The 25,678-nt window shown below is 42.8% G+C and overlaps 1 protein-coding gene across 5 annotated transcripts; it reads right to left on the bottom strand.

Moving 5' to 3' along the window:
- Window positions 1-1,528: 1,528 nt before the first annotated feature.
- LOC105044925 (glucosidase 2 subunit beta) lies at window positions 1,529-15,276 on the bottom strand. 5 transcript variants are annotated; one of them, XM_010923025.4, is made up of 17 exons: window positions 14,983-15,276; window positions 14,771-14,884; window positions 14,476-14,571; window positions 10,983-11,222; window positions 9,786-9,961; window positions 8,016-8,096; window positions 7,821-7,913; window positions 7,633-7,725; window positions 5,327-5,630; window positions 5,095-5,199; window positions 4,920-5,021; window positions 3,109-3,166; window positions 2,926-2,994; window positions 2,260-2,347; window positions 2,121-2,182; window positions 1,992-2,043; window positions 1,529-1,906 (listed from the first exon to the last, which is right to left on the bottom strand). In XM_010923025.4, exons 1-17 carry the CDS (start codon window positions 15,089-15,091, stop codon window positions 1,844-1,846), a joined length of 1,905 nt encoding a protein of 634 aa, XP_010921327.1. In that variant the 5' UTR covers window positions 15,092-15,276; the 3' UTR covers window positions 1,529-1,843. The 5 variants fall into 5 exon arrangements, with proteins under 5 accessions (XP_010921327.1, XP_010921324.1, XP_073113677.1 ...); XM_010923022.4 differs by having other exon boundaries at window positions 1,659-1,906; window positions 8,004-8,096; XM_073257576.1 differs by having other exon boundaries at window positions 1,659-1,894; window positions 8,004-8,096.
- Between the last annotated feature and the right edge of the window lie 10,402 nt (window positions 15,277-25,678).

Here is a 25,678-nt window from a genome sequence, read left to right as displayed (position 1 = left end):
TCTTTTCCTCCAAGGCAATCGGTCCTCAGTTTTGAAAAGCGACCCTCGGTATTAATTGTTTGAAATTTGAACGTCTTCATTTCTTGGGAATCCCAAGTAAAAAGATTCTTGTTTATTTGACCCGATGCTTCCTTTGAGGGGCCGTTCCTTCTCAGGACATTTATTCGCGGAGCGCATACCCTGTTAATTTTGCGCGGTCGAAGGCAACGTACGTGGAGGATCACCACCAACTAGGCACATGCCCTGTTTTTCAATCTTCCCGTCACCGCTGGATCTCCTTTGACTCGCTTTTCTAAAATTTTTATATTCTCATTTTCCTGTATTTATATTATTCTTCCTGAAATATGCTCCATAGGTTAAGTTAGCCGAATAACAATGAAATATTCTGTATTCTTCCGATCATGTTACTTGATTATCTTTTAAATATTTTGCCTCGATCGACAAAGTCTTGAGTGAGAAGAGGATGAAGAGAATGAAGAAAGATGGGTTCTGAAAACACGTCAAGGACATTTTTATCTTCTAGCAACCTAGCAGAAAGTTTGATTTGTACAAAATCTCGATATACTTGTAAAAAACAGTGATTAGCATACAAATATGAATAATTTTAGAGACTGATTTGCAATAAATCTTTAAAATAATGGTTAACGTAACAGATTTGGACTTTCCCCTTATGTTACATACAGTAATTGAAAGAGAGATAACAACAACTGCTGCTTCACAAATAAAGGTTACCTGGCGCTTGCATTGCATTTTGACAACATAATATTTCCAAAACCTATATTTTTCAAAAGTTTTACTTCAACGGAACAAAAAATAAACGCTGATCTGGATATAATACTATTACTTTCTCATATTTTATGTTTATTGTTGGTGATTTTTAATTAATTCCATTATAACAGTAATATCTATTGATTTGACAAAAAAAAATTCTTTATTTGATATTAATTTCCATTTTTCATCTCAAATGCTGAAATACAACAATCATTATAATAATGAATATTTGAATATTAAATAATTCCGAACTGTACGTGAATCGTGATGCGCCCAATAATGGCTATTATAATTGTTATAAGCAATAATAATTTCAATGAAGATATAAACTATTAGCTTAAGAACCCCACCATAAACTCCAACAGAAGCACGGAAAAAGAAACCAACTAAATCATAACAGCAAAAGAGAAATAACCACAACAATCACATTCCCGCGGCCGATTCACCTGAAAAGCCGTAAACATCAAAAACAAGATTACCTTGTAATCTCGATGGTAGATAAAATACATCCTCTTAGTTTAACAATTCTTTTCATTACTTGCCAACCTCGACCAGTTTTAAATTTGTATTTTCTACAGGGGTTTCTTGAGATCTTTCGAACAATTCCAGGTTCCAATGATGACCAAATCGAGCCACAGTTTTGCCTCTGATACATCAAACGACGGATGTCAGGCTACGATGAACTAGTCTACCAACATGAGTTCATATTATCAAGACAGACCAAATACTATGCCGTAATCGCTGGTAAGAACTCAGATTGATGAGCACTACATGTGCATCAGGACCATCTAAATAAATTAAAAAACGAGTTGATTTGTTACTCTTATCTATTCTCAATCAGCACTTATGATGAAGGGAAACAAAAGAATTACAACAGCTGCATGAAGTGAGCTCGAAAATTTTTAAATATCGGAGGTCGCTTCATGACATCCAATCATCGTCTGGCCTACATGGGGTTGTCTCAAATTTCTCTAGTTTCAACAGAGAAGGCTTCTCATGAACCTCCTGAGCTGAAATGAGCGTGACTAGAAACTCTTTTGCATGTTTCATTCTCTGCAAATTGTGCAGAACTTCATAGCTCATCATGAGCCGATGGTTGACCTGTGTTCATATCTTCAAGTTTCTGTTGCAGTTCCTATCACGGTTACCAGGATTTCCCTGTAAGATTCAAGTCACGAGAAAGAGGCATATCATAATAATTAAAAAGATCAAGCGAGTACCTTTATCTTCTCTTCTAGACATAGGGCTGGAGTTGATAGTATAGCTACATACCTGATATAGGCAACATTAAACATGAGAAAAAAGATTCTTATGACAAGAAAGGCTAGTGAGATTGAAGATATGCATACTCGCATCGGCTTGGTTCATCAATGTCCACAAGCTCATTTTTCAATCCACACCTAAGTCTCACCTGTATAAAACTTGAGCAATCAGAATCACTGCCATAAGAAAGCTCAGACAAGGTTGGTAAGGGAATTCAAACAATACCTTTAGACTTCTATCGGGGCCATTCCAACACCTATCTCCATTGGAAAATAACATGACTCTGTATGACTCGTCAAATTTATCCCAGTGCCTGCTCAAATAAAATGAGATAACATCCAACCACATTGACTAGGCTATGCTTTCATCTTGCTAGAATGTGGCATGAGTGCTACTGTGCCATACTGTAATATGACCCTGGAGATTCTAGCAACATTATATTTCTTAAAACATATAAAGATCCTAGAAAAGACCCATGAAGGACCCAAGATATTCAAACACAGGTTTGGTTAGGCCTAGTTATGCAGGTTAATACCCTACCCTCAGTGACATTTCTACATATTCTCTTTTGATGTGATTAAAGCATTCTAAAGTTCTTATAATCATCAAAGAAGACTTCATTTCAAAGACATAAAAGGTCCCCAATTAAGAAACCAAAAAGTGCTTGGTATAACAATCAATAGACATGACTTCTATATCATTATTTTTGATGCTTCGATGTACACAAATGAATGGTGAAATATCAGAAAACATGAAGGCCCTTGGGCTAGTATACTGCTGGTAGGTAATGTGAAACTTTCTTATTAAGTGCTGAGAGCCCATTTGTCAAGGAAGAGGAGTTATCAATGATATATAATTTTTTAATATAAACAAAGAATCTCAAGAATTTACCCCAATTGGGTGCTACTGTGCCCTTCAACCTGGGAGGCTTTCTTGAATGGACAGACCTTATAGGTGTACCTACCAACAAGAATTTCCATAAGCCACAATTATAGGATGAAAAAGAAAAAAAGAACAGCAATGCAAGTTCATCATCAGCACAACTAAAAAGAATGATGTGTATGATATACATACTTGTTCTGCTTGCTCTCAAAGCAACGATCATAGAATGAATAAAATTCTCTATCCTTGCCTGGCAAGAAAATACCAAACTTCAGAAAACTGTTGTCGCCGGTCTAACTCACGCCATGAACAAGACCATTTTCTTGCATAAGCAATCAAAGGAATATAACAGAGCAAAGTATTTTACGAACTACTTATTCTGCATTTACAAATTAATATAAACATAATAAGAACCATATGATCTATCACCTTATAGACAACCATATGATGACAACATAGAGGTTTTGTACTTGCACCATCATCAAGCATCAACAAAGTTGTGCATTCGATCTAGTGCCGTAAAAGTCAGTTTACCGCAATATTACAAGCAACTTAAAAAGCCAGCCTACCTGCTAATGGACAACTAAAAAGGTACCTCTGCTCATCCTAGCCTCCTTAGACATATACAACCTTTTAGTCAAAACTATGCTTGCAACCATATGATGTTTTTGAAGAGCAACAATGCACATGGCATTGACAAAATCTCTGCAATTTCACAAATCACAATAGTTTTGTCTCACAATTAACAAAGGGTGGTACCATATCAGGCATGCCGATACTGTAATAGGATGGTACTAGTACAGACTCCGATACCGAAACAGTGAATCTTGGTTTGGAGTATGTCGCTTCTATCCTTAATTTTTTTTTCCCTCATGTTTTCTTTTATTCTTGTAATATTCTTAAACCCAGAAGAAAACTGTACATAATTAAAAGATGGAGCTCAGTATGGAAGCACCTAATCAAAGGGAAACTGTATACATCAGCTGCATGGCTAAAGCCCATGGACTAATTTGATCACATCATGATCGATCAAAATCAGCCAGCAATTTACTCTTAGTCATCGATTATTATATGCTTTGATGAAGATTATGGAGCATAGAAGGGTGCCTGTAAGAACAAAAAATTTAAAAGGTTTCACTTCTCTGCAACTATCGACTTTACCTAGCTCACTCTCAGTTTCTTCATCACTGCATGGTATCAGGCTATGATATGATCTTGTGTATGCTGTATATATGCACTTTATGTATGTCTTGTTAGTCATTTCGGTGTTAACAGCGGACTGTTTACCACCTTACCGTTTATATCATAGATTGGACAAAAGATCTGCATTATACAGACCTTGCATATCTTGCAAGGACATGTAGTTGTGGGCTGCAATTTTACATCTTCAATATTAAACTGCTGCTCCAACCACTGCCGAGTCAAACAAAACATATCATATGAAGTGATCTTGGTGTAGAATTTCATAATGGTGGAGGATGGTGAAATGGATGAGCCTCAAAAATGGGATCTCCACACGGATCTCAAATTCTCTGAGCCAGAACCTTGGATAAAGCCACAACTCCGCATACACAACCTCTCAACAACGAAAGGCAAAAGCCCTCCTCAACATTGCCCCAAGGTTGATCATGTAGAAGAGAGCATTGAAAAGGTAGGAAACTATGACCTTACATTGCAACCATACATAATATGCATACGAGAGCACAGGCAAGATATTGAAAAGTATAGTCTGATCGGAAAAATCAGAACAAAAACCTCTAGGAAACATAAGACTGCATGATAATTATCAAAACCTAACATCCCCGCCCCCACCCCCCCCCCCCCCACCCCAAACCCAACCCACCACTTTTGGTGGTAAACAATTATGACACAAAAAAAATCTTATTATATTCACACTGACTTCACAAACATGCGAACATGAATGTACCAATAAGACATGAGCAACATAAATGTACCAATAAGACATATGCTCATGACTAAATCAACTTCTCAATACAACTTACCAAAATCATATTTCAGCTTTTCGTTCAGACGGGATATTCTTGACTGAATTTTGGACAACTCTGAGCTAAAGTCATCATATTCCTTTCGGACAGTAGCAGCTTCTGGATAAATTAAAACACAAGATTGCATGATTCTCATTGTCATTTCTATGATTTTGCAAAGAAAAAAGAATACCTGAAATGTTCACTGGACGTCTAAAAAAGTTGAAAGCTTGAAGAACATTATTCACGGTCTGTTGAATCTTGTCCAGCCATGATGAGCTACCAGAGACAGTTAAATCTAAAAGGAAATGGAAAACAATTAGCACACACATAAACACCTAGGATGATTTCTAAGCACTAAACAGGGAAGTGTCAGTGTGATGGAAAATAATGGTTGCTCTCATAGGAAAACTAGAAAGAAAAACCTGAATAGTCAGTTTTGTCATCTTCATCAGAACTGTAGGCACCAGTAGGCTCTTCATGATCCTCTCCAAATTCTGCATCTTGGTCATCTTCCAAATCATCATCCTCAAACTTATGATCCTCATCACTATCTGAAATATAGCCATCATGATTTTCTTCTCGAATATCTTCATCATGTTCAAGTCCTTCTTTTGCCATGTTAACTTCATCATTTCCTTCAGCAGCATTTTCCCGTGTCCAGCGAGAAGCTACGAGACGACCCAACTCTTCTCTTGACAATCCTTCAGTACTGTCAGAAACTTGTCCCTGCAAGTTTAGAACATAGATGGCTAATGCCAAAACACCAATCCATGAAAATTGACACGTACGCTCTAACTCGAATTCATAAATAGAATTGTTTCTTCTGATGTAAGTAGCCAGCAGATGATAAATCAATACAAATATCCAATGCAGCAACAGCACACACTTCTTTAAACCAGTTTTCATTTTGTTTCACAAGAGAGCAAATCTAGGACCATATTAAATGAATAAGTTTAACAAAGAAAATAATGTGATTATTCTAGCAAGAGAAAAATCAACTTCAAATTAATCAATCAACCCCGTGCTTTAGATCAGCTAATTGGGAATCAGAATCTGAATCTGGATCTTCCCCAGCGACTGGGATCGGCCACTCATCTTGAGTATGTCACCTTGTCTTATCTGGCCTGGCTCGCCCGACCACGACAAATCCTGCCCTCCTGTCTTTCTTTCTCATGGGACCACTGCCTGGGACGCCCCTATGCCTATGAATTCAATGATTTAAGGGCTCCAGGAGGAAACTTCGGAAAGAAACCCAGGCTACACAAATCTACGGTGAAGATTTTCAATCGGATACCAATTGCTTGGATGCGTTTGAAAGCCTCGAGATGACTCTTGCAAAAAAATTCTTTGACGTTGGGAAAGGTTTGTCTTGTGTCTCCGTAACAAATGGTCCATTTATTGATGGGCAAACAACATGGATTGAACCCACGCTACTTTTTGTTCTTCATTGATCTTGTTGTTAGATATCAGATGTCCTAATATTGGCTATACATATATTTCAAACAACAGTCTTTTGCATACATGTTCGTAAAATTTTGAAAAGAAAATGTAGGAAATTATAGATGCAACATCATGTAATTAATATAAGTTTCTTGATACCCTGAGTTTCCTAGTAAATCTGACATCTTGTCATCATTGCTCAAGGCATCATACTTCCATCAAATGTCCATGATTAATAGAACAAGATCTAGTCAAGCAGAAAACTGAAGTACAATTGAAACAAATGCAACTAATCACAGAAAATTGAACTTTTCCAAATTTAATATCCCATTTCTAAATCTGTCATCTTGTTATCATTGCTTAAGACATCATGTTTCAATCAAATATTGGCCCTTCCATCACTAATAGAACAAGCTTTGTTTGAGCACAAAACTGAAGCAATACTGAAAACAAACGCAACTAACAAGAGAAAATTGAACTTCTCAAGATAATATCACATTTCACAAATTACCTTAGAAACTCTCAATTATTTCTACAGTTTCTTTTTGGACATGTGACGACAAAAAAAAAATGCCTTGCATATGGACTGTACTTATAGATTAAATTGTGAGGATGTGTACCTAAATATTTTTCCATAATCATTTAAGGACCACATGAAGCAATAAGAAACATCATTCTGATATTTCAAACGTCATGTGATGAAACAAATACAATAAATGCTATGATTTAAGCCCTTGACTGCATGTAGAAGTTTCAATAGCACAAGCAGGCCTTAGGCATGAGAGAAAAATATGTGCCTGAACCTCTAAACTCCAGTTGAAATAAGTTTTAACTGCAAGTAGTTCAAACTACAAAAAATCTTTACACAGATATATGTTGATAAAAATATATACATCCAGCCTATTATATGATTCACCACTGTGCAAGTTTAATGAGAAGATGAACAGACATCTTTGGATTTTCCCATTATGAACATGTTGACAAGTTTGCCGCACATGTATGAAAAATAAAATTGATGATAGTCAAATTCAGAAATAATCTCTGTGAAGTTTCTGGTTCTTACCCATCAAGGCTTTTTGTCAAAATGTGAACAACCAACAGAACTAGTAAAGTTGTTTCAAAAATATTTTAGATAGTTGAACAAGTTTGACATCAACACTCATGACTGGCAAACTTGCTGCAGTTTGACTTGGGTAATATATCTAAGACATTTCAATTTTTCAGAATGAAGGTTGGAAGAACAAAATTTGATAAGATGGAAACATCAAGAATCATGATTTTGTATTACCTGTTCTGCTACATGACTGGAAAGTTCTTCTTCAGTTCCAGGATAATCAGTATTGGCTTTGGACACAGCATTATCTTGGGCTTCAACAACATGCTGATAGAAAATTACAAAAGAATATGAAAAAAATCATTTTCCATGTAAAACTACATATTCTGTTGAAAAAAATAGTTGTTATATAAAAATTCTACCTGCTTTTCCACATGACTGAAAGATGACCCATCACTTCTACCATCAGCCTCATGTCCAGATTTGGCTATAGTGTCATCATGATCATTGGCTACCTGCTTCAATAAGCATGAAAAGATATGCCAGTGAGAAACCGAAAAGTAGGACATCTTATTGTTAAAAATAATACAAAAAATTTCAAATACCTTTCCCACTACCTGATTATCAGATATCTCAGTTCCAGTAGTATAATCATTTTTGTCTTCTACTGCAGAATCATGGTGATCTTCCATTGCATCCTGTTAATAAAATCCAGAATTAGGCTTTAGCAAACAGCATGATACATACCCATGAACCCTAGAAGAATATCCATAACATAAAACCATTGAGCAACAACTGAAAGGTCTTTAGAGTTTATAACAGAGGCAAGACAATTAATTAAGCAAAGATATAGCAGCAGGAAAAAGTTGCAGCAAACTGGAGTCCCTCCACTCTGTAGATGAGTATGGGCCTTAGAGCAGACCAGCAGATTGGGCAAAGATCTAGTAGCTAGAATCTGTAGATTGAATGTTCAGGGCCAAAGCCGGGTCTGTCAAGACCAAACAGGCCTTTACATTACTACTTTTGGTGCACATATTGCCTCAACTTTTTAAACTGGTTTGTAGTATTAATTAGAACATATCTCACCACAACAGATTCCTGGGCAAAGTCAAGCAGGGGTTTTCAAAGAAGGGATTCTTAACTGGGTAGCAATTTGAATCAATAAATAAATAAAGGTCTGGTTGCAATCAGGCCCTGACATATAGAACCAAACTTAGATAAACAAACTGCTAACAACCTAAGCAGCAGCATTGAGCTAAATGACCGGCATTTAAAAAAACCATGGGACAATTTATTAATATTAACTTAAGTGTATTGTTTAAGAACAGAATAGTGGCTTCTCAAGAAGAATAAGATAGTGCAACTCCAACAATGTAAAACAGTCAATGTTACTCTCTGAATTTGATTGTCAGGTTTGATGTCTAATAATGCCTTAATATCTTCATCTCTTGCATTTTACCAGTTCCCTTTTTCATGAAAAGTTTTAAATATTCATCTCGGCCAACTAAAGTATAGAAACCTCTGGTAGGATCATCTCGAACCCACTAATACAAACAGGTAGCTAAATCCTGAACCAGCAGCTGATAAGAAAACTAAAAATTAGAAAAGGAAATACCTATCTGGGACATGATATACCAACTATTATTTTAGAGAACACACAAAACTATGACCAATAGCAAGTTTTCTACTAGTGGGATAGTGGGGCATCCAACTGTCCCAAGTGTTGGGAGATGAGTCGGAAAATGAACCGAAATGTACAAGCCATCCACCATCCCAAGTTTGGAGATGCGGGGCATCCCTTCCCACAGAAAAACAGGGATGGGCCCATCCCATGATATTCAAAACCTTGACCAATAATATATTTTGAAAGTTATATTAAAAATATTTAAAATTCTAAGTTGCAATCAAAAAGTATATTAGAGTCCCTCTGTGTAAAAGAGTAAGATCACTCATAGACTGTTGAAATGACCATCTTTCCCAGTTAAACAGACACCACTGGCTATGGTGACAAGTTGTATACAACGCATGCCATGCAGCGCTGTGGATTCACATCTTATGCATTGAGAATCTGGAAGCTAAAGTACAAATAAACAATTCTCACATGCCGCTTTAGGAAATTCAAAAGATAGATATATTAGCATAATAATAATTGGTTCCTTGCTGACTCATTGTTGCATTTTTGCGAGAGTTGCATTTGTATCTTCTAGCAGGTTTTATCACATTTAGCTGAAAAGTTTGTAAAGGATATGTTCAAGCCATACTTTAAGACCAGCGGTAAAGCATAAAACTTGCTGAACATAAATTGTAAAAAAAAAAAGAAAGACTACATAATGCACCATAAACCACACCTAAGACATTGAAAAAAGCAGTGCAATGACTACATCAACCTGATTGTGTAATTCTGACAATTTCTCAGGAGCTTGATCGGTGATATCATGTGAAGATTCCTCGGGTGCGTTCTTTGACTCATTAGCTTTCCTTTCAGCTTCTTTGAGCCTCCTTTCTTCCTCTTCTCTTTTTTTACGTTCTTCCTCCTCTGCCTTTTCAATTCGTTCTTTTTGCTCTGCACGGAAGGTCAAGAAAAAGTTCATGTAAGAAAAGGGGCCAGTTCATAGATTTTGCACTGTCCAAACCTTCTTGTTCAAATTACTAATCCTTTCAATCCATCACTTCATGATAGATCTGTAAGTATGTGAATGCCTTATTGGATATGGCTCTCTATCCAGGAGATTCTATGATCTCTTCTTAAAACTGGTTAATTCAATAGAGGGGAAAATTAAATCTTATGTCTTAAAGAATGAGAGAGTTCTAATAGCTAATAACTAACTATTTTTCCTAAAGAAGTGGGGGGGACTTTATCACGAGCCTTAAAACCAAAAACATTACCCTTTAAAATACTAAAAAAAGGAAGAGTCTCCTATTGTTCAAAATATCTATAACTCAATAAGTTAAGATCACCACCAAATGCTCCAATATGAGGTACTGATTTTCCAATTTTAGAACCAGAGGTAGATAGAGTTATATAGAATTAACATTTTCTTTGGAGGTGAATCACTAAAAAAGTTGTAGTGGCTTGAAGTTGCACTTGATCCTCTAGATCATTTAACTGATCTATACATTATTTTTATTCTAAATTGTAATGGGTGTTTTTCATATTTCTTAGTTTTCTTTCAATCTATCTTTTTGTGTGCAATTCACTTTATTAAAAAAATTCGTGCTACTATAAGCAGCATTTGCCATAAGAACATTTTAGGCCAAATCTTGAGCATGATCTCAATAATTGAAACATAGAGTATATTCAGTTTGACTTTGAAGGACTCATGGCAACCATAGCAAAAAGTGAGGGCATGTTCAGATCTGGAAGAATTTACAAGGTCATAGCAATAAATGAGGATAGCTGTGGTGGACTAAAGAAAGAATTGATTTCAAGTAAATTCTAAGATATGTAGCATTATTACTATTACTAGAACCCACTAAGATTGTCTATTTATAATACAGCAGAGGTACCAATATAACATGAAATTATTGATGAATTTTATAATCAAAATAGCTGACAATTCAAACAAATAATAACAATAGAAAACCTTTAAGCTTCTGAACAAGCTCTTTGAGTATCTTTTCTTCACTTCTAAGTTTCGACAATTCTGCTTCATCTTTAGCAAACGCTTGTTTTGCTTTCTCTACTTCCTGCTTCCGAATAGTAACTCCATTCTGAAATGTTGCTATCTTCTTCTGCAATTTCTCCCTGGCCACTTTACCAGCCTCCCAACATGTGTTTGGACAGCTAACATTGCCATTATATTCATCACTCCCATCACAACAATCTGCATGTAATGATATAAGGTGAAAAAAAGAGGGATCAAGATCTATAAAACTGCAGTCCTTAAGATTGCAGTGGAATGTACTTGTGAAGATACCACAGACTTATCAAAGGTCAAGAGTATAACTTACAAAAAAACAATTACTTGAACCAGATTAATCCAGCTTAATAAAATGTAAAACAAGCTGCCATCATATGAAATCTGTTTATTGCCCAACCCTATGTTAGAAATCTCTCTCTCTCTCTCTCTCTCTCTCTCTCTCTCACACACACATTTAAATCATCATTGTAATAACCTATGAAAGGGAAGGTACAGGTCCAGGGAAACACTTGGCAAAGTAACTTGATAGAGCATATAATGATGGCATGAAATTGCCGGTTAGAGCATTTCATGGGTCTGAACTTAATTGCGATAGCAAATGGGCTACAAAGACAAACAACTTTCATCACTTTAGTAGCTGATTCATACTAAGAAATTTTTTTTTTTTAAGCTACAAGTTGCAAGACCTACAGAGCTCATAGGCTAAAAAGGTAGCAACCCCAATATATGAGCACCAACCTTGGCTTATATAGCATAGATCTAATTATCCAACAAAGCCATGTAACTTCTAGAGGGGGTTGCTAACGAACATCTAACATGCCTCAGTGATCATATGTAAGGTTGGCAGAATTGGTACCAAGACTTGTACATGTTGCCTAGCGATATAATATGGTATGGTATCATACCATGCTAACTCACGGCATACCGACAAAGGGGAGCCAGAGAGGGAAGGGGAGAGGAAGAAGGAAAGAGAGGAAAAGAAAGAGAGGGGGAGGGAGGGAGAGAGGGCATTCGAGCTTTCTCTCCTCTAGCCGTGGCATAACAAAAGAGAGGAAAAGAGAGGGAGGGAGAAAGGAAGAGAGAGAGCAAGGGAGAGGGAAAGGAAGGGTGGAGAGAGAGGGAGAGGGAGGAAGGGGGAGAGCAAGGCCAAGAGAGGGAGACAAAGAGGCCTTTCAAGCTCCCTCTCCTCCACCCACGGTGTAATCGAGATGGAGCCCCTATTTTGTATGGAGCCCCTATTTTGAAACAAAATAGGGGCTCTAGCCTGCCCCCCCCCCCCCCCCTTCCTTTTCAGAAATAGGGGCTCCAACTTCACGTTAAAAAAATTTCAAAAAAAAAATAGCTAGAACCCCTATTTCATTTCAAAATAGGGGCTCCGCCCCTCTTATGCCATTGCTGAAGGAGAGGGGACTCGAAAGTCGAAAACCCTTATCCTCTCCCTCTTTTGGCCTCCCCCCCCCTCTCCTTCTCTCTCTCACTCCTTTCTCCCTCTCCCTCCCTCCTCTCCCTCTTTCCTTTCTTTCCTTCTCCCTCTCCCCCTCCCTCATTGGTTTCTCACTTTGCGAGGTGGAACCGTGCTAGTCTGCCCCCAATACAACTCTGTTCACCCTAAATTAGGTGGACTGCCTTCCATGATCATATAGTTGCGATCAAGCAAGACTATAGTATTTAGCCCTAACCATGATTTTTAAGAAATATTTCTCCACCTTGCAGAATTGGGATTTAAACTTTTTTCTTTTGCAAATACTGCAACTAGGGGTTAGCTTTCCCAGGACCTTCCTCACCAATTCTTCCACATTATCTTAGGCGTCTCTTCTATTTCAGCCCTTCAACCCAACTCACTCTCCTTACTAGGACCTCAGTAGTTCAAGTTCTACACTTCTTTGATGTGCTTATGTTCCATGTTATTCTTTCCATACTAAAGGTCAATTAAGAATCTTAAGTATATTCATTTTCTCTGCTTGAACCCTTCCAGATTCCAATCTATGACATTTAGGAGTTCATTATTGTCTAATTATTTTTTTTCTAATCTCAAAGATGTCTAGTGATCACAAAACACTTCAAAAGTATCTCTCTATGTTAAAAAAGTTCTCTAATTTGACTTTAGTTATCAATATACCTCCATTCTTTCATATGCCAAATTAAATGTTACTACAATAATTAAAGCATCCTTTCGTTTCAGCAAAATGATTAATGATTAAAATCATCTATTGATCTAATCTAGATCACGGACTAAAATCTATTTATATTTTAACTAAAAGTAGCATTTGCATATAATTAACGTCTAATGACATTATAGACCACTATTCTCCGAATTTCACCCCAAAAAATCAATTGCATTCAACCTAAGTCTTCTTCTCAATCAATACTACATAATCTACAAACATAATAAACTAAGGAGCCTTCTTCATCAACAATAGGTGCAAGCAACATATATGCCCTTAGGTCCAACCCTTACGCCCAGTCTAGTTGCTGGGTAGCTTATCAGAGGACAGCTGTATAATGTTTTAACCATTCACATCATCACTTAACTAGTTAATCATGAAGCTGCGGAAAGTTATTGTTTGGTTGTTGCTCAGTTAACAACACCTTTTTGCTGAGATGGAAAAAATGCTATTGGGTTGAAAAAGCATGGGTTAAGTGGTTAAGTGCCAATTTTTGGATTATATGCACAAAAAAAGGTAGTAATCAAGAAAGGTAAAAGGTGAGGGCAAATGGGTGAAATGGGGAAAATAATTAGGAGAAGGGAGCTTAATCAGACAGTTAAAGTTATTTTTCCCTCCTCTGTGAAATATCTTTAGCAAGGTTAGCTAGGTAAATTGGCGTTTGAGTAAGTCCAACCACCCAAAAAGTGGTGGTGTTTGGTTGGTTAGATAGGTAGCTTCTACCGAACCAGTAGTTATGGGCCTTGGCGTAGTTCCATCAAGCTTGAATATCACTAGTACGGCGCAATTTCTTCTAATGAGTTCCCTTTGCCCCTTCACGCATGTCATTAACATGAGAGTCAGATTAAACATTATGTTCGATTGCTTTGGAAAGAATTCAAAACAGCATGGCATTCATGCAGAAACAGAATACTTCAATGCTCAGGAGCCCATGCCTAGATGATTTTCAAAATCGGGGATGTCCATATTGTGCAATGCAGCTATAGGAATGAGAACAACTGAAGCAAAAAAGAAACTAAGATCACCCTTGAAATAGTGGACCTGAAAATCCAACCACTAACCAGTGTTAAATCCTCCTCTTCCTCTTATTGTGAATTGGTGCTTTAGCGGTTACAGTAAGATTAAAATAATGTAGCAACAAACATCACAGTTTTCTCATATTTCGTGTTATCAGTAAAGAGCAAGAAACCTCTTCTGGAGAATGGACCCTATTTTAAACTAATAGATGAATGAGCATATAAAGCAGGGGCAGCAAACAGCACGGTTCTTACCACATATACCATCATTCACTCGAGAAGAGAAGGTGGTTAGAGGAATATGACCCACATTCGGGCAATAGAATTTCCCTTGCGGACACGCTGATGTCCCTGAAAAACAACACAACATAATTTGAAAAAATAGCCAAATAAATCAAAAGGTTTCCACTTTCTATTTTCTAGCCGTCGCCCCAAAAACCCTAATAAAAAAAATTGAAGAAAAGTTAACAAAAGCCCCTACAAATCCCCCCGTAAATAGACATCTCATTAAGCTGGCAAAAAAAAATAAAATAAAATAAAAATCGCCGACCAGGTTCGTCGGTTCCATCCGGGCAGTCGCAGAACTCGTCGTTAAGCTGTTCTTTGGTGAATTTTTTCGATCCATCCTTGCATTTGATCACATCCGATTTATAATAACTCAAATCTGAAGCATCGAAGCATTAAAATAATCCGAAAATTCGAGAAAAAATAAGTAAATTCAAAAATTTTCAGAAAAAAGGAAGAGGTGATCGGGAGGATTACCTTGAGGAGCTATCCCCAACGATTCCCTCGACGGAATCGAGGCCGACGCGGAGATCCAAATCAATAACAGACACGAGATCGTTAGGGAAATTCGGAGACAAGCTCCCATCGATGGTTTTTATGGAGAGCCCTAGGCTCGTCCAAAGAGGGGTAGACGAGAGAGACAATGAGTAGTTCTTTTGTTATTAGACCGCCCGGCAACTGCAGATTTTGTAGAGCTCCCGACTCCCGAGAGACGGAGAGACAGACAGACCGGCGGGCCGAGTACCGACGGGGAGACTCGGGTTTGCTGTTCTATGTGGGCGAGTAGATCCTGGCCATCTGTTTTTATTGATCTCCGAGGGAGCTGGGATAATATTGGCCGTCCGTTTCTAGATGGAGTTCTTGATCTAGGGTCAAGAAATCTTTACCGTTTGTACGGTTGTTGATGAATCCCAGAGATCTGGCCGTGCCAGGCGCGTTTATTAATTAATTTGGGGTGAGTTGGTACGGGGAACTTACTACCTGCTCTTCTCTTTTACCAAACTTCAAGGTAGCATGCGAGCACCAAGGACAACAATTTTAGCCTAGTTATGAGATATCTAATCCGACTCAACCCTAATTGGATGGGCTTAACTTGATTTATTTAAATTTTAGGACAAAAATAGATTTTAGATCTAATACTTGAAGTAGATTCGAGGCAGATGCAAGTATTGATAAGACTTACCCCAAAACTGATTTAATATAATATAATTCTAATTCCTCTCTCCACCTTCCCTTACTCAAGGACATTCAGTCATCTGTCTCTTTTTTTTTCTTTATTCTAATTGCGATGCACCACTCGTCACTTCTTCAATTATAATCCCTCTCCTCCATCCTATCTTCTCTAATTTATTATATTTACTCTAACATGATCCCCATTGCTGTTTATTTAAGTCATTTGAATCTTGTTCCTCTTTATCCCCATCTTGAATTTCTTTTCTTGTAGAGATAGCAGTGTGAGCCTAGAGAAGAGGAGCTTAATCTACTACAATCTCTGCCCATCTTCTCCTCTTGTCTCTTTTCCTCTTTCTAAACCCTAGATCTAACCTTAATCAGAACTATAGTCCTCTCGAAAATCTCTCTCTAGCAACTCTCTCCTATCCTTCTCAATTTTGTCAACATCCTCTAGCTCCACCTAATTCAGCTTTAGCAACATCACTAAGTCAACATAAGAAAAACTTGTCCATACTACCAACATCAATATCTACTGCTCACTAGTTTCGCTCACTATTTTCAACTCCTTCACCGTCTTCCAATAAGAATACTAGTGCTAAAAGTATGTCAGCCAAGAAGAGGAGGATCCCTACCACAAACCTAGATTTTATGAAACTTGCTTTCCTTTTTTTTCCCATTTTTTTCTTTTTTAATATAACTTGATTTTCCTTTTTCTCTATTAACATGTACATAGTTATTCATAATTGTACATATATTAGAGAATAAATGCATATTTAAATTTGGAGCAGGCGTTAAAATCTCAATCAATATGGACTAAAGTTATGATGACTATTGCAGCCAATCCCTCCGTCGTCCAATCGTCGGTGTCACGCACCTGCAAGAAAAATCCTCACAGACTGGAGATGCCTCCGACGAGGACCCTCCGACGGTCAAGTCAGAGAGAAGACTAGGCAACAGTGAAAAATCAGAGATTCAGCAGGAGAGAGGGTAAGAGAGCTCAAGAGCTAAGAGGCGCTTCTCGAGACTCAGCACTTAGGATTTTGGACTTAGGACTTACCAATACTGTTGCCTTACCCCATTTTATAGTTGAATGTGGTATGGTCCCCTCATTAATGGTGCAGACAACTGAGGAGTTGTCAAATTGTCAGGGGCTGTCAAATCGTCGTGGGCTGTCAAGTCACTGGGATCAATCCATGTCCTTGGTAGGATAATGCCCCAGGGCAGCCATGCCGCATGTCCTTGATAGGACAACTGTCCATAGCGGTCGTACGGTATTTGGGTGGTCTGACCGACTATATGTCGGTATTCGACTACCGAGACGTCGGATGATGACCTAGGGACACCATCGGCTGGTCTGGTGCCTTGCGGAAGCCGGACGTCGGTTGCCACATCCGACAGTGGATCGGTTATTCGGGCTCGACTACTTAGCCGGTCGAAAAACAGTATGAGTCTGATCGACCGACATACTTTCGGTCAGATATCGTCGAAAGCCATTGCCGACAGTCATTGTCGGAGCCGTCATCGGTCCAGTCGGTAGAGTTGGGCATCGGTCGGACAGGTCCAAAGGTAGGTCGGCGTAGAGGGGTCGATCGATATATCCCAACAATTGCCCCCCCCACTCCTGAGTCGGATGGCGTATTGGCCAGCACTTCCACATGGGCGATGGCTTCGGGCGAAAGGAGTGGTTATCCATCACGTCATGCTCTGACCCTAGCGACCGTACCAACGAACGATCCAATATCAGACGTTCCATTGGGAACGTAAACTGCCATCTCCTTGGAAACATGAACCGCCGTCTCCTTGGGAACATGAACCGCCGTCGGTTAACGAATTTCGAGACATAATTTTTTCCGCCACGTGTCATCGGCCGAAACCATTCATGCGGATGGAGGCGACGTGGCTCGATCTGGGGGCAGGTGCGTCGGACCGTCGGATCGAGGAAGGGCCCAGGCGCTGCCATGTGTCGGCATCCAAGAAGCCCTCGTCCGGCGTGCTTTCATCTCGACCGTTGAAGGGCCTTATATATATGTGGCCACTTACATCCAAAACTTTACTTTTGCTGCAAATCTGCTCCCGACGCTGAGGCTCTGTCGAGTTGTCCCCCAGTCCCAGGTAGTTGTCTTCGTGCTCTCCCTTTGAAAGCTCTTCTCGAAGTTTTGCCTGTTCTTGTCTTCCTGCACTCTTCCTTCTTTGCCATTTTCTTTTTGTTCTCCTTTCTAGGGCTAGCGTCATGGCTAAGACCTCTCCTCAAGGAAGTCAGTTGGGGAACCGACCGACGATCCTCGGTCGACCCCGGAGGTGGAGGCTTCTTCACTTTCGGGACAGAACGTCGAATGGCTCAGGGAGCAGTACGGTATCTCGGAGCAGTTCGAACTCATCGCCCCTGGGGCCGAGGGTCGGGTTAACAACCCGCCTCCGAGTCAGGTGGCCTTCTATATCGAGGACCTTCGGGCAGGTCTTCGCTTCCCGAATCTGGAGTTCGTCCAGAACGTTTTGGATTATTACGGGCTTTGTCCGGCGCAACTGGCGCCGAACTCAGTTCGGTTAATAATCAGTTTTGCTCTGTTGTGTTGGCTTTTGTCGACCTTTCCTCGTATTTTTCTCTTTCGGACGTTCTTCGTCCTCTGACCTCATCCGAAAGTCTGAGGGTGGTGGTTCTTCAATCCCCGGAAGGGTCTTTCGTTCATCACCAGTCTTCCATCGTCGATCCACGGGTGGAAGAATCAATTTTTCTTTGCTTCCTCTCCGTTACCTTGGGGGTTTCCTTCTCGCTGGAGCGACCCTCAGACTCAGCCGAACGAATATAGTCGGGTGGAGGATGGAGACCGAGAGGACTTTCACTGACTGAAGGACGTGTCGGTGCCGAAGCAGAGGGAGCTCGTCACCGAGCAAGCTCTGTGCGATGCCGGCCTAAGTTCGATTTTCCATTTAGGTACATCTCGGTCTGTCGGTCGTCCTTTGCCTTTTCCATCCATCTTTGGACTTGTGCTGACCCTTTGTTAAAATTGCAGGGATGTCGTCGAGAGTGAGGCTGACCGATGCCGACATTCGGCAACATACGGCAAGGAAGAGACCGGCACCCGGGGTCGGACCTTCGCGGCCTCCCAAGAGGCCTCAAATAGCATCGCCGACCGATATTGCGATGGTGGTAGTGCAGCCCGACACTGAACATGCATCGGATTATGAGCCAGTCATCGCCCTGTCGGCACCGACGGTGCCACCCGAAGCACCGCCCGAGGAAGGGGCGGCTGAGGGGGCAGCCGAAGGAGCATCAGCTCCCCCACCCACGGAAGAGGTTCGAGCCGAAGCACGTGAGCCCGAACGACCTGCGACGGCGGGCGTCGCGGCCTCGGGAGGGACCCAGTCGAGTGCGAGCTTCCCGTCTTTCTCTAATTTTTGGGCCTAGGCGGCCGAATGAGGGAAGGCTCCGATGGCGCTGGGCGACGACACAAGGTCAGCCGGCTGCGCCACATCATCCGACGTTCAACTTTCCGAAGGAGCGTCGGCCCTGGCCAACCATGATTTGGCCAGGAGGTTGTGCCAGGTGACCATTCTCCCGACCGACCGGGAGATCACGAAGAGTCGGCTGGTGACCGACATGCTTTCTTCTTTTTACCCGACTATGATCCAGGTGAGCTCCTCTTCTTCCTCTTTCCTCTTCCTTATAGTTTTCTATCAGTTCAGTTTTCTGACAACCGACCTTCTACCTGCAGCTGATCTATAATATATCCGAGCTGGAGATCGGGTATCGGAGGTTCGGCGACTTCCGGACGGCTTGGAAGAGAAGGGCCAAGATCGTCGAAGCTGAGAAGGCAACGTTGGTTGACCAGCTGAAGCTGTCGGTCGACCGTGAGGCTAGGCTCGAGGAGGAAATCTCCCGACTCACCAACGGCCTAGCCACCTCGAAGGCTGAACTTCAGTCGGCTCGCGAGCAGATCCAACGCAAGACCCGCTCCGTTCACCGACTGCGGCGGGAGCGGAACGACTGCGTCAGGGAGCTCGAGGCCGAGCACGAACAGCTTCACGTTAGCCTGGAGAACCTGGCCAAGGCTGAGGAGACTTATCCTCTATCCAAGCTGATGCCGACATAGCGAAGATGGAGGCGGAGTTGGCCAAGGAGGCGTTGAGTCGGGCGGTGGAGGACTTTCGTGGCTCGGACGAGTACCTGGAGGAGCTCCTCGAGAGTGGCTTTGCCTCCTATTGGGTGGGGTACAAGGATGCCCGGGACGCGATTCAGAGTCTGCACCCGGAGCTTGACTTGAGCGGCATCGTCCCTCCAGGGTCGGAGTACCAAGCCGTAGAGGAGGAGGCCGATCCGCTGCCGACAGAACGAGTTACTGAGGATGAGGCGGCTCCAACCCCCGATCCCTCCCCGATCTGAGCGGGCATGCCGGTTGCTCCCGAACTCCACCCGGTGCAAGAAGTCGACTCCGACGAATAGTCGGAGTATCCACCCGTTATCTTTGTATTTTTATTTTTTGTGTAGTCTTTGATATCTGTAATCGGGCTTCGTTCCAATTTTGTAATCGGGCTTTGGTCCAATTTTGTAAGTTGTTTCAACTTAACAAAATCAAAGACTTTTCATACTTTTTTCCATGCGCGATTGAATGTGTTTGATCGTCTGAGCCATCTCCGAGTGCTTAGGTCATAGCTCGACATATCTCACTAGGACGTTCGGTAGGGTCTAGCGTAGCCGATCAAAGTAGTCAGTAGCGTGCGTCGTGCCAAGGACAGTGCAAACCCCGAACGTAGGTCAGCATCCCGACCGTCATACAGATAGCGTAGGATTCGATGGTCGAGAGCCGTACCGATTGTAGGTCAATTGTCCGCCGCCCGAACTTTGGTCAGGCATGTACGTCATGTCGAGTGTCGGTCGATTACCGGATGTAGCTCGTTGGACAAGATAACGATGATAACTCGAATATCCATTGCTCGGCCCTTGGTTGGGCATGCACGTTGGGAGTATGATAAACGGTGGCAAGCTGAATATCCTTCGATCGATCGTAACCAAGTCAGCGTGTCGTAAGTCGAATATCCATTGCCCAGACCTTGGTCCGACGGGTATGTCACGGTGAATGATAAACGGTGGCAAGCCGAATATCCTTCGATCGATCGTAATCGAGTCGGTTTGTCGTAAGTCGAATACCCGTTGCCCGGATCTTGATCGAATGGGTACGTCACGGTCGTCTTGGTGTTTTGCCCTTCTCAGTCAAAGCTAAGCGAGCAAGTTAGCCACCGCGTTGGTCGAAGTCCTTTGCCTTTAGAGGCGGAGGCCGTTGGTTCGACGATCGAGCCGTAGGCTCGGCGTAAAGTCGTAGATTCAGCGTAAAGTCGTAGATTCCCAACGAGACGTTGGGATTAAGTCGAGACGTCGAGGCCCGTATTTCTGACACGGGCCAACCTTCGAGGAGCCAAACTTTGTAGACTCTAGAGTTTTAAAATTGTATTGTATTCCGAGCAAGAAGGGCATACAAAGTTCATTGATAATACAACTTCAGGTTGTCAGCATTCCAAGTCTGGGGTATGGCCGTCCCTTTCAGGGTTTCAAGTCGGTAGGCGTCCGGCCTGCAGGTGTCTGCAATCTTGTAGGGTCCTTCCCAGTTTGGGGATAGTTTTCCTTAATCTAGGGGCTTCGAGAGTTCCGTCTTTCTCAAAACTAGGTCTCCGGATCTGAAAGATTTTGGCCTAACTTTAGCGTTATAGTATCGGGCCACTCTTTATCGGTAGGAAGCCATGCGGAGTTGAGCCTCACATCGGAGCTCGAGTAGGAGGTCCAAGTTAGCTCTCCGACCTCGGAGTTGCTCGGTTCACAGTATTACTCAACTCTAGTCGATGGTAGCCCGATCTCTAGTGGGATCATTGCCTTCGTCCCATAGGCCAGGTTGAAAGGAGATTCTCCGATCGAGGCCCGGGGTGTCGTTCGGTATGTCCATAGGACCGAATGCAACTCTTTGACCCAGAGGCCTCTGGCTTCATTCAGTCGAGTCTTCAACCCATGCAGAATGGTTCGGTTGGTTACTTTGACTTCTCCGTTGGACTGTGGATGGTCGATCGAGGTCAGCCTGTGCGTGATATGAAATCTCGCACAAAACTCTCTGAAATCATTATTGTCAAACTGTCACCTATTGTCGGTGATGACGGTGTGTGGTAGTCCGAACCTAAAGATGATGGACTTCTGGACAAAGTCTTCCATCTTACGCTCGATGATTTGCGTCAGAGGTTGGCCTCCACCCACTTGGTGAAGTAGTCGATCGCGACAACTATAAACTTCCTTTGGTCAGATGCTGGAGGGAAAGGACCGAGTATATCGATCTCCCATTGGGCGAAGGGCCATGGGGCGACAATAGAAGTCAGTTGGTTAGCGGGCCGGTGTTATAAGTTGACGTACTTCTGACACGGTTCACATCTCCGAACCAAGTCAGCCGCGTCTTTCTTCATGGTGGGCCAGTAGTAACCTTACCGCAGGACTTTGTAGGCCAAGGATTTGCCCCCCAGGTGACTCCCGCATATCCCTTCATGCACCTCCCTGAGTGCGTAGTCTGCATCCATCGGTCCTAGGCATCGTAGTAAGGGAAGAGAGAACGACCTTTTGTAGAGTCACCCGTCCATCATTACATACTAGGAGGCCATCCATCGGAGTCGCTTGGCTTCCACAAAATCTTCGGGGCTGGTTCCGTCAGTCAGGTACTGAACGATCGGGTTCATCCAGCTTAGCTCGATCGTTAATTGTAGTACCTCCTCAGCCCTGTCGATGCTCGATTGCTTGAGACTCTCCACAAGTGTCCGGCCCAAAGTGTCGTAGGCAGATGTCGCAAGCCTGGAGAGTGCGTCGGCCCGAGCATTCTTCGATTTGAAAATGTGGGAGATCTCGAAATACTTGAGGTGTGCCACGAGATCTCTCATCTTCTGAAAATATTTTGCCATGGTGGGGTCTCGTGCTTCGAATTCGCCTTTGACTTGCCTCACAATCAGCTAAGAGTCGGAGAAGACTCTGAGGCAGTCGATCCCGAGCTCCTTCACTCTCAAGCCGGCGAGAAGCGTCTCATACTCGGCTTGATTATTGGAAGCTTGGATGTTGAATCGGAGGGCATACTCGGTAACCACCCCCTCCGAGTTGGTGAGCAGGAGCCTTGCTTCACTCCCTTGGGCATTGGAAGCCCCATCTATATGTAACACCCAGGTTGACCCGGGGTCAGACTCAGAGGCCGCAGCTTCTTTGGAGTTCCCGTCTTCCGACATTTGGTCGGCTGTCGGACATTCCGCAATAAAGTCGGCCAGAACTTGGGCTTTCAAAGCAGGTTATGGTCGATACTGGATGTCAAACTCGCTCAGCCTCATCGTCCATTTCGCCAGTCATCCCGATGTGTCGGGGCGGTGGAGGATTGCCCTCAAGGGCTGATCGATGAGGACCACGATGGCGTGTGCTTGGAAATACGGATGGAGTCGTTGCAGGGATATGACCAAGGCAAATATCATCTTCTCCGCCCTCGAGTATCGAGTTTCAGCCCCGTGGAGCACTTTGCTGGTATAATATACGGGCTGGTGAGTTCGGCTCTCGTTCTCCCGGACGAGCACCGAACTAACAGCCTCCAGGGCGGTGGCCAAATAAAGGTACAGTATTTCTCTGACCTCCGGCTTTGCGAGCAGAGACGGAGAAGTCAGGTACTTCTTCAAATCTTCAAAGGCTTGCCGGCACTCATTCGGCCAAGAGAAGTCCTTTGTTTGTCTCAGGGTTTTGAAGAACGGGAGGCATCTCTCAGCCGATCGAGAGATGAATCGACTGAGCGTGATAATCTTTTCATTGAGCTGCTGCACCTTTTTTTTGATGTTCGGATGCCGCATGTCAATGATCGCCTTTATCTTCTCGGGATTGGCATCGATTTCGTATTGAGAAATGAGAAATTCGAGGAACTTCTTCGAAGCTACCCCGAAGGCACACTTAGTCAGATTTAGGTTCATCCGATGTCGTCGAAGAGTGCGAAAGGTTTCTTCCAAATCTTGGGCATGATCTGAAGCCTGTGCGCTCTTCACCAGTATGTCGTCCACGTACACCTCCATATTTCTCGTCCGATTTGATCTTTGAAGACCTTATTGACGAGGCGTTGGTAGGTGGCCCCAGCATTCTTCAGACCGAAGGCATCACTTTGTAGCAGTAGAGGCCCTTGGTGGTCATGAAGGCCGTATGCTCTTTGTCCTCGGGCGCCATCCGGATCTGGTTATACCCGACGAAGGCATCCATGAAGCTGAGCAGTCGATAATCAGACGTCGCTTCCACCAGTTGGTCGATCTTCGGCAAGAGAAAGCTATCCTTCGAACAAGCCCGATTCAAGTCGGTGTAGTCGATACAGATCCTCCACTTCCCGTTGGCTTTTTTTACCATGACGACATTTGCAAGCCAGTCGAGATACGTGATTTCTCTGATGAAGTCCGCCTCGAGTAGCTTGTCCACTTCCTCGTCGATGGCCTTCTGCCTTTCGGGGGCGAAAGCCCATTTCTTTTGTCTCACCGGCTTCACGTCAGGGGCGATGTTGAGTCGGTGAGTCATTATTTTCGGAGGTATGCCGGACATATCCACTGCCGACCAAGCGAATACGTCGGCGTTAGCTTTCAACAGCTCTATCAGCTATCGTCGCTCCGGGACGGACAACTGCGACCCGACCCAGACGACCTGTTCAGGATTCTTGGTCATCAGGATGGAAATCAGCTGTTCAGCCGGTTCACCCCGCTCCTCCTCTTTCCGTTGGTCCAGCTTGTCGACCGTCAGGGAGTCCTTTAATTCATTGCTTTGAGTGGAGATTTGGAAGCACTGTCGGGCAAGTTGTTGATCCCCGCGTATTTCTCTGGCTCTATTTTTAGTTGGGAACCGGACCAGCAAGTGGTATGTCAAGACTATCGCCCTGAGGGCGTTTAGTCCAGATCTTCCAAGTATGGCGTTGTAGGCCGAAGGTACTTGGACGGTCGTGAATGTCATGTGAACGGTGCTTTGTCTTGGTTCGGTCTCAGCTGTCACGGAAAGAGTAATTTCTCCTTCCACCATGACAGCTTCCTCGGCGAAACCCATTAGGGGCGTAGAGACTCTTCTGAGTCGGTTAGTCAATAGTTGCATTCGAAAAAAGGCCGAGTAAAATAAAATATTAGTTGAGCTTCCATTATCTATAAGAATCTTTTTTTACATCATAGTTCATTATCGTCACCGAGACAACAACAGCGTCATCATGGAGAGTTTGGATTCTTCGAGCATCCTCATCTGTGAAAATGATTACATTGTCCTGGCGCGATCTCTTCGTCGACTCCTCTTCAGCAGTCATCCTCCGATCCGATCATCTGGAGATCATGTTGATGACCCCAGTCGTAGGCTGATTATTCGCTACCTCTTCAGTCGGTTGGGTTTGTCGGTCGGAAAGGGGCCGAGCCGGTGGATTCCTTCGGTACTTTCCGAGATACCCTCATCGTATGAGGGCCTCTATTTCATCCTTGAGTTGGATGCATTGCTCGGTGGTGTGACCGTGGCCCCGATGGAACCGGTAGTATCTTCTCCGATCGAGGCCCTTTGCCTTCAGAGGCGGGGGCCGTCGCAGGTATTCCGCTCCTTTGATCTCCATCAAAATTTGTGCACGAGAAGTAGAGAGAGGAGTGTAGGAGTCATACCTACGATGCGTCGGTCTTGGACTCCAACGTCGGGGCGATCTCGGACTCCGTCGTCGGGGCAGACCCGTTTATCAGTCGAGGGCCTGCCGGATTCAGCAGTAGCCTGGCTCTTCTTCCGTTTCTCCTTTTAGCCCGCGCCTTCAGTCAGACACCGGTCGAAAGCTCCTTCATCCGCGTGCATGTATTTGTATGCGCGCTCCAGTAATTCGGCATACGTCCGGGGGAGGGTCTTGTCCAAGGAATATATGAACCGGGACCCCCTTAGCCCCTTCTTCATGGCTGAGATAGCCATGTCTTCATTGAGGTCCCGGACCTCAAGTGTGGCCGCATTGAATCGGGCCACAAAATATCG

The sequence above is a fragment of the Elaeis guineensis genome, chromosome 5 (assembly GCF_000442705.2).
Source record: "Elaeis guineensis isolate ETL-2024a chromosome 5, EG11, whole genome shotgun sequence".
NCBI lineage: Eukaryota > Viridiplantae > Streptophyta > Magnoliopsida > Arecales > Arecaceae > Elaeis > Elaeis guineensis.
The sequence above is the reverse complement of the archived record's forward strand: the minus strand, read 5'-3'. Positions and strand labels throughout refer to the sequence as shown.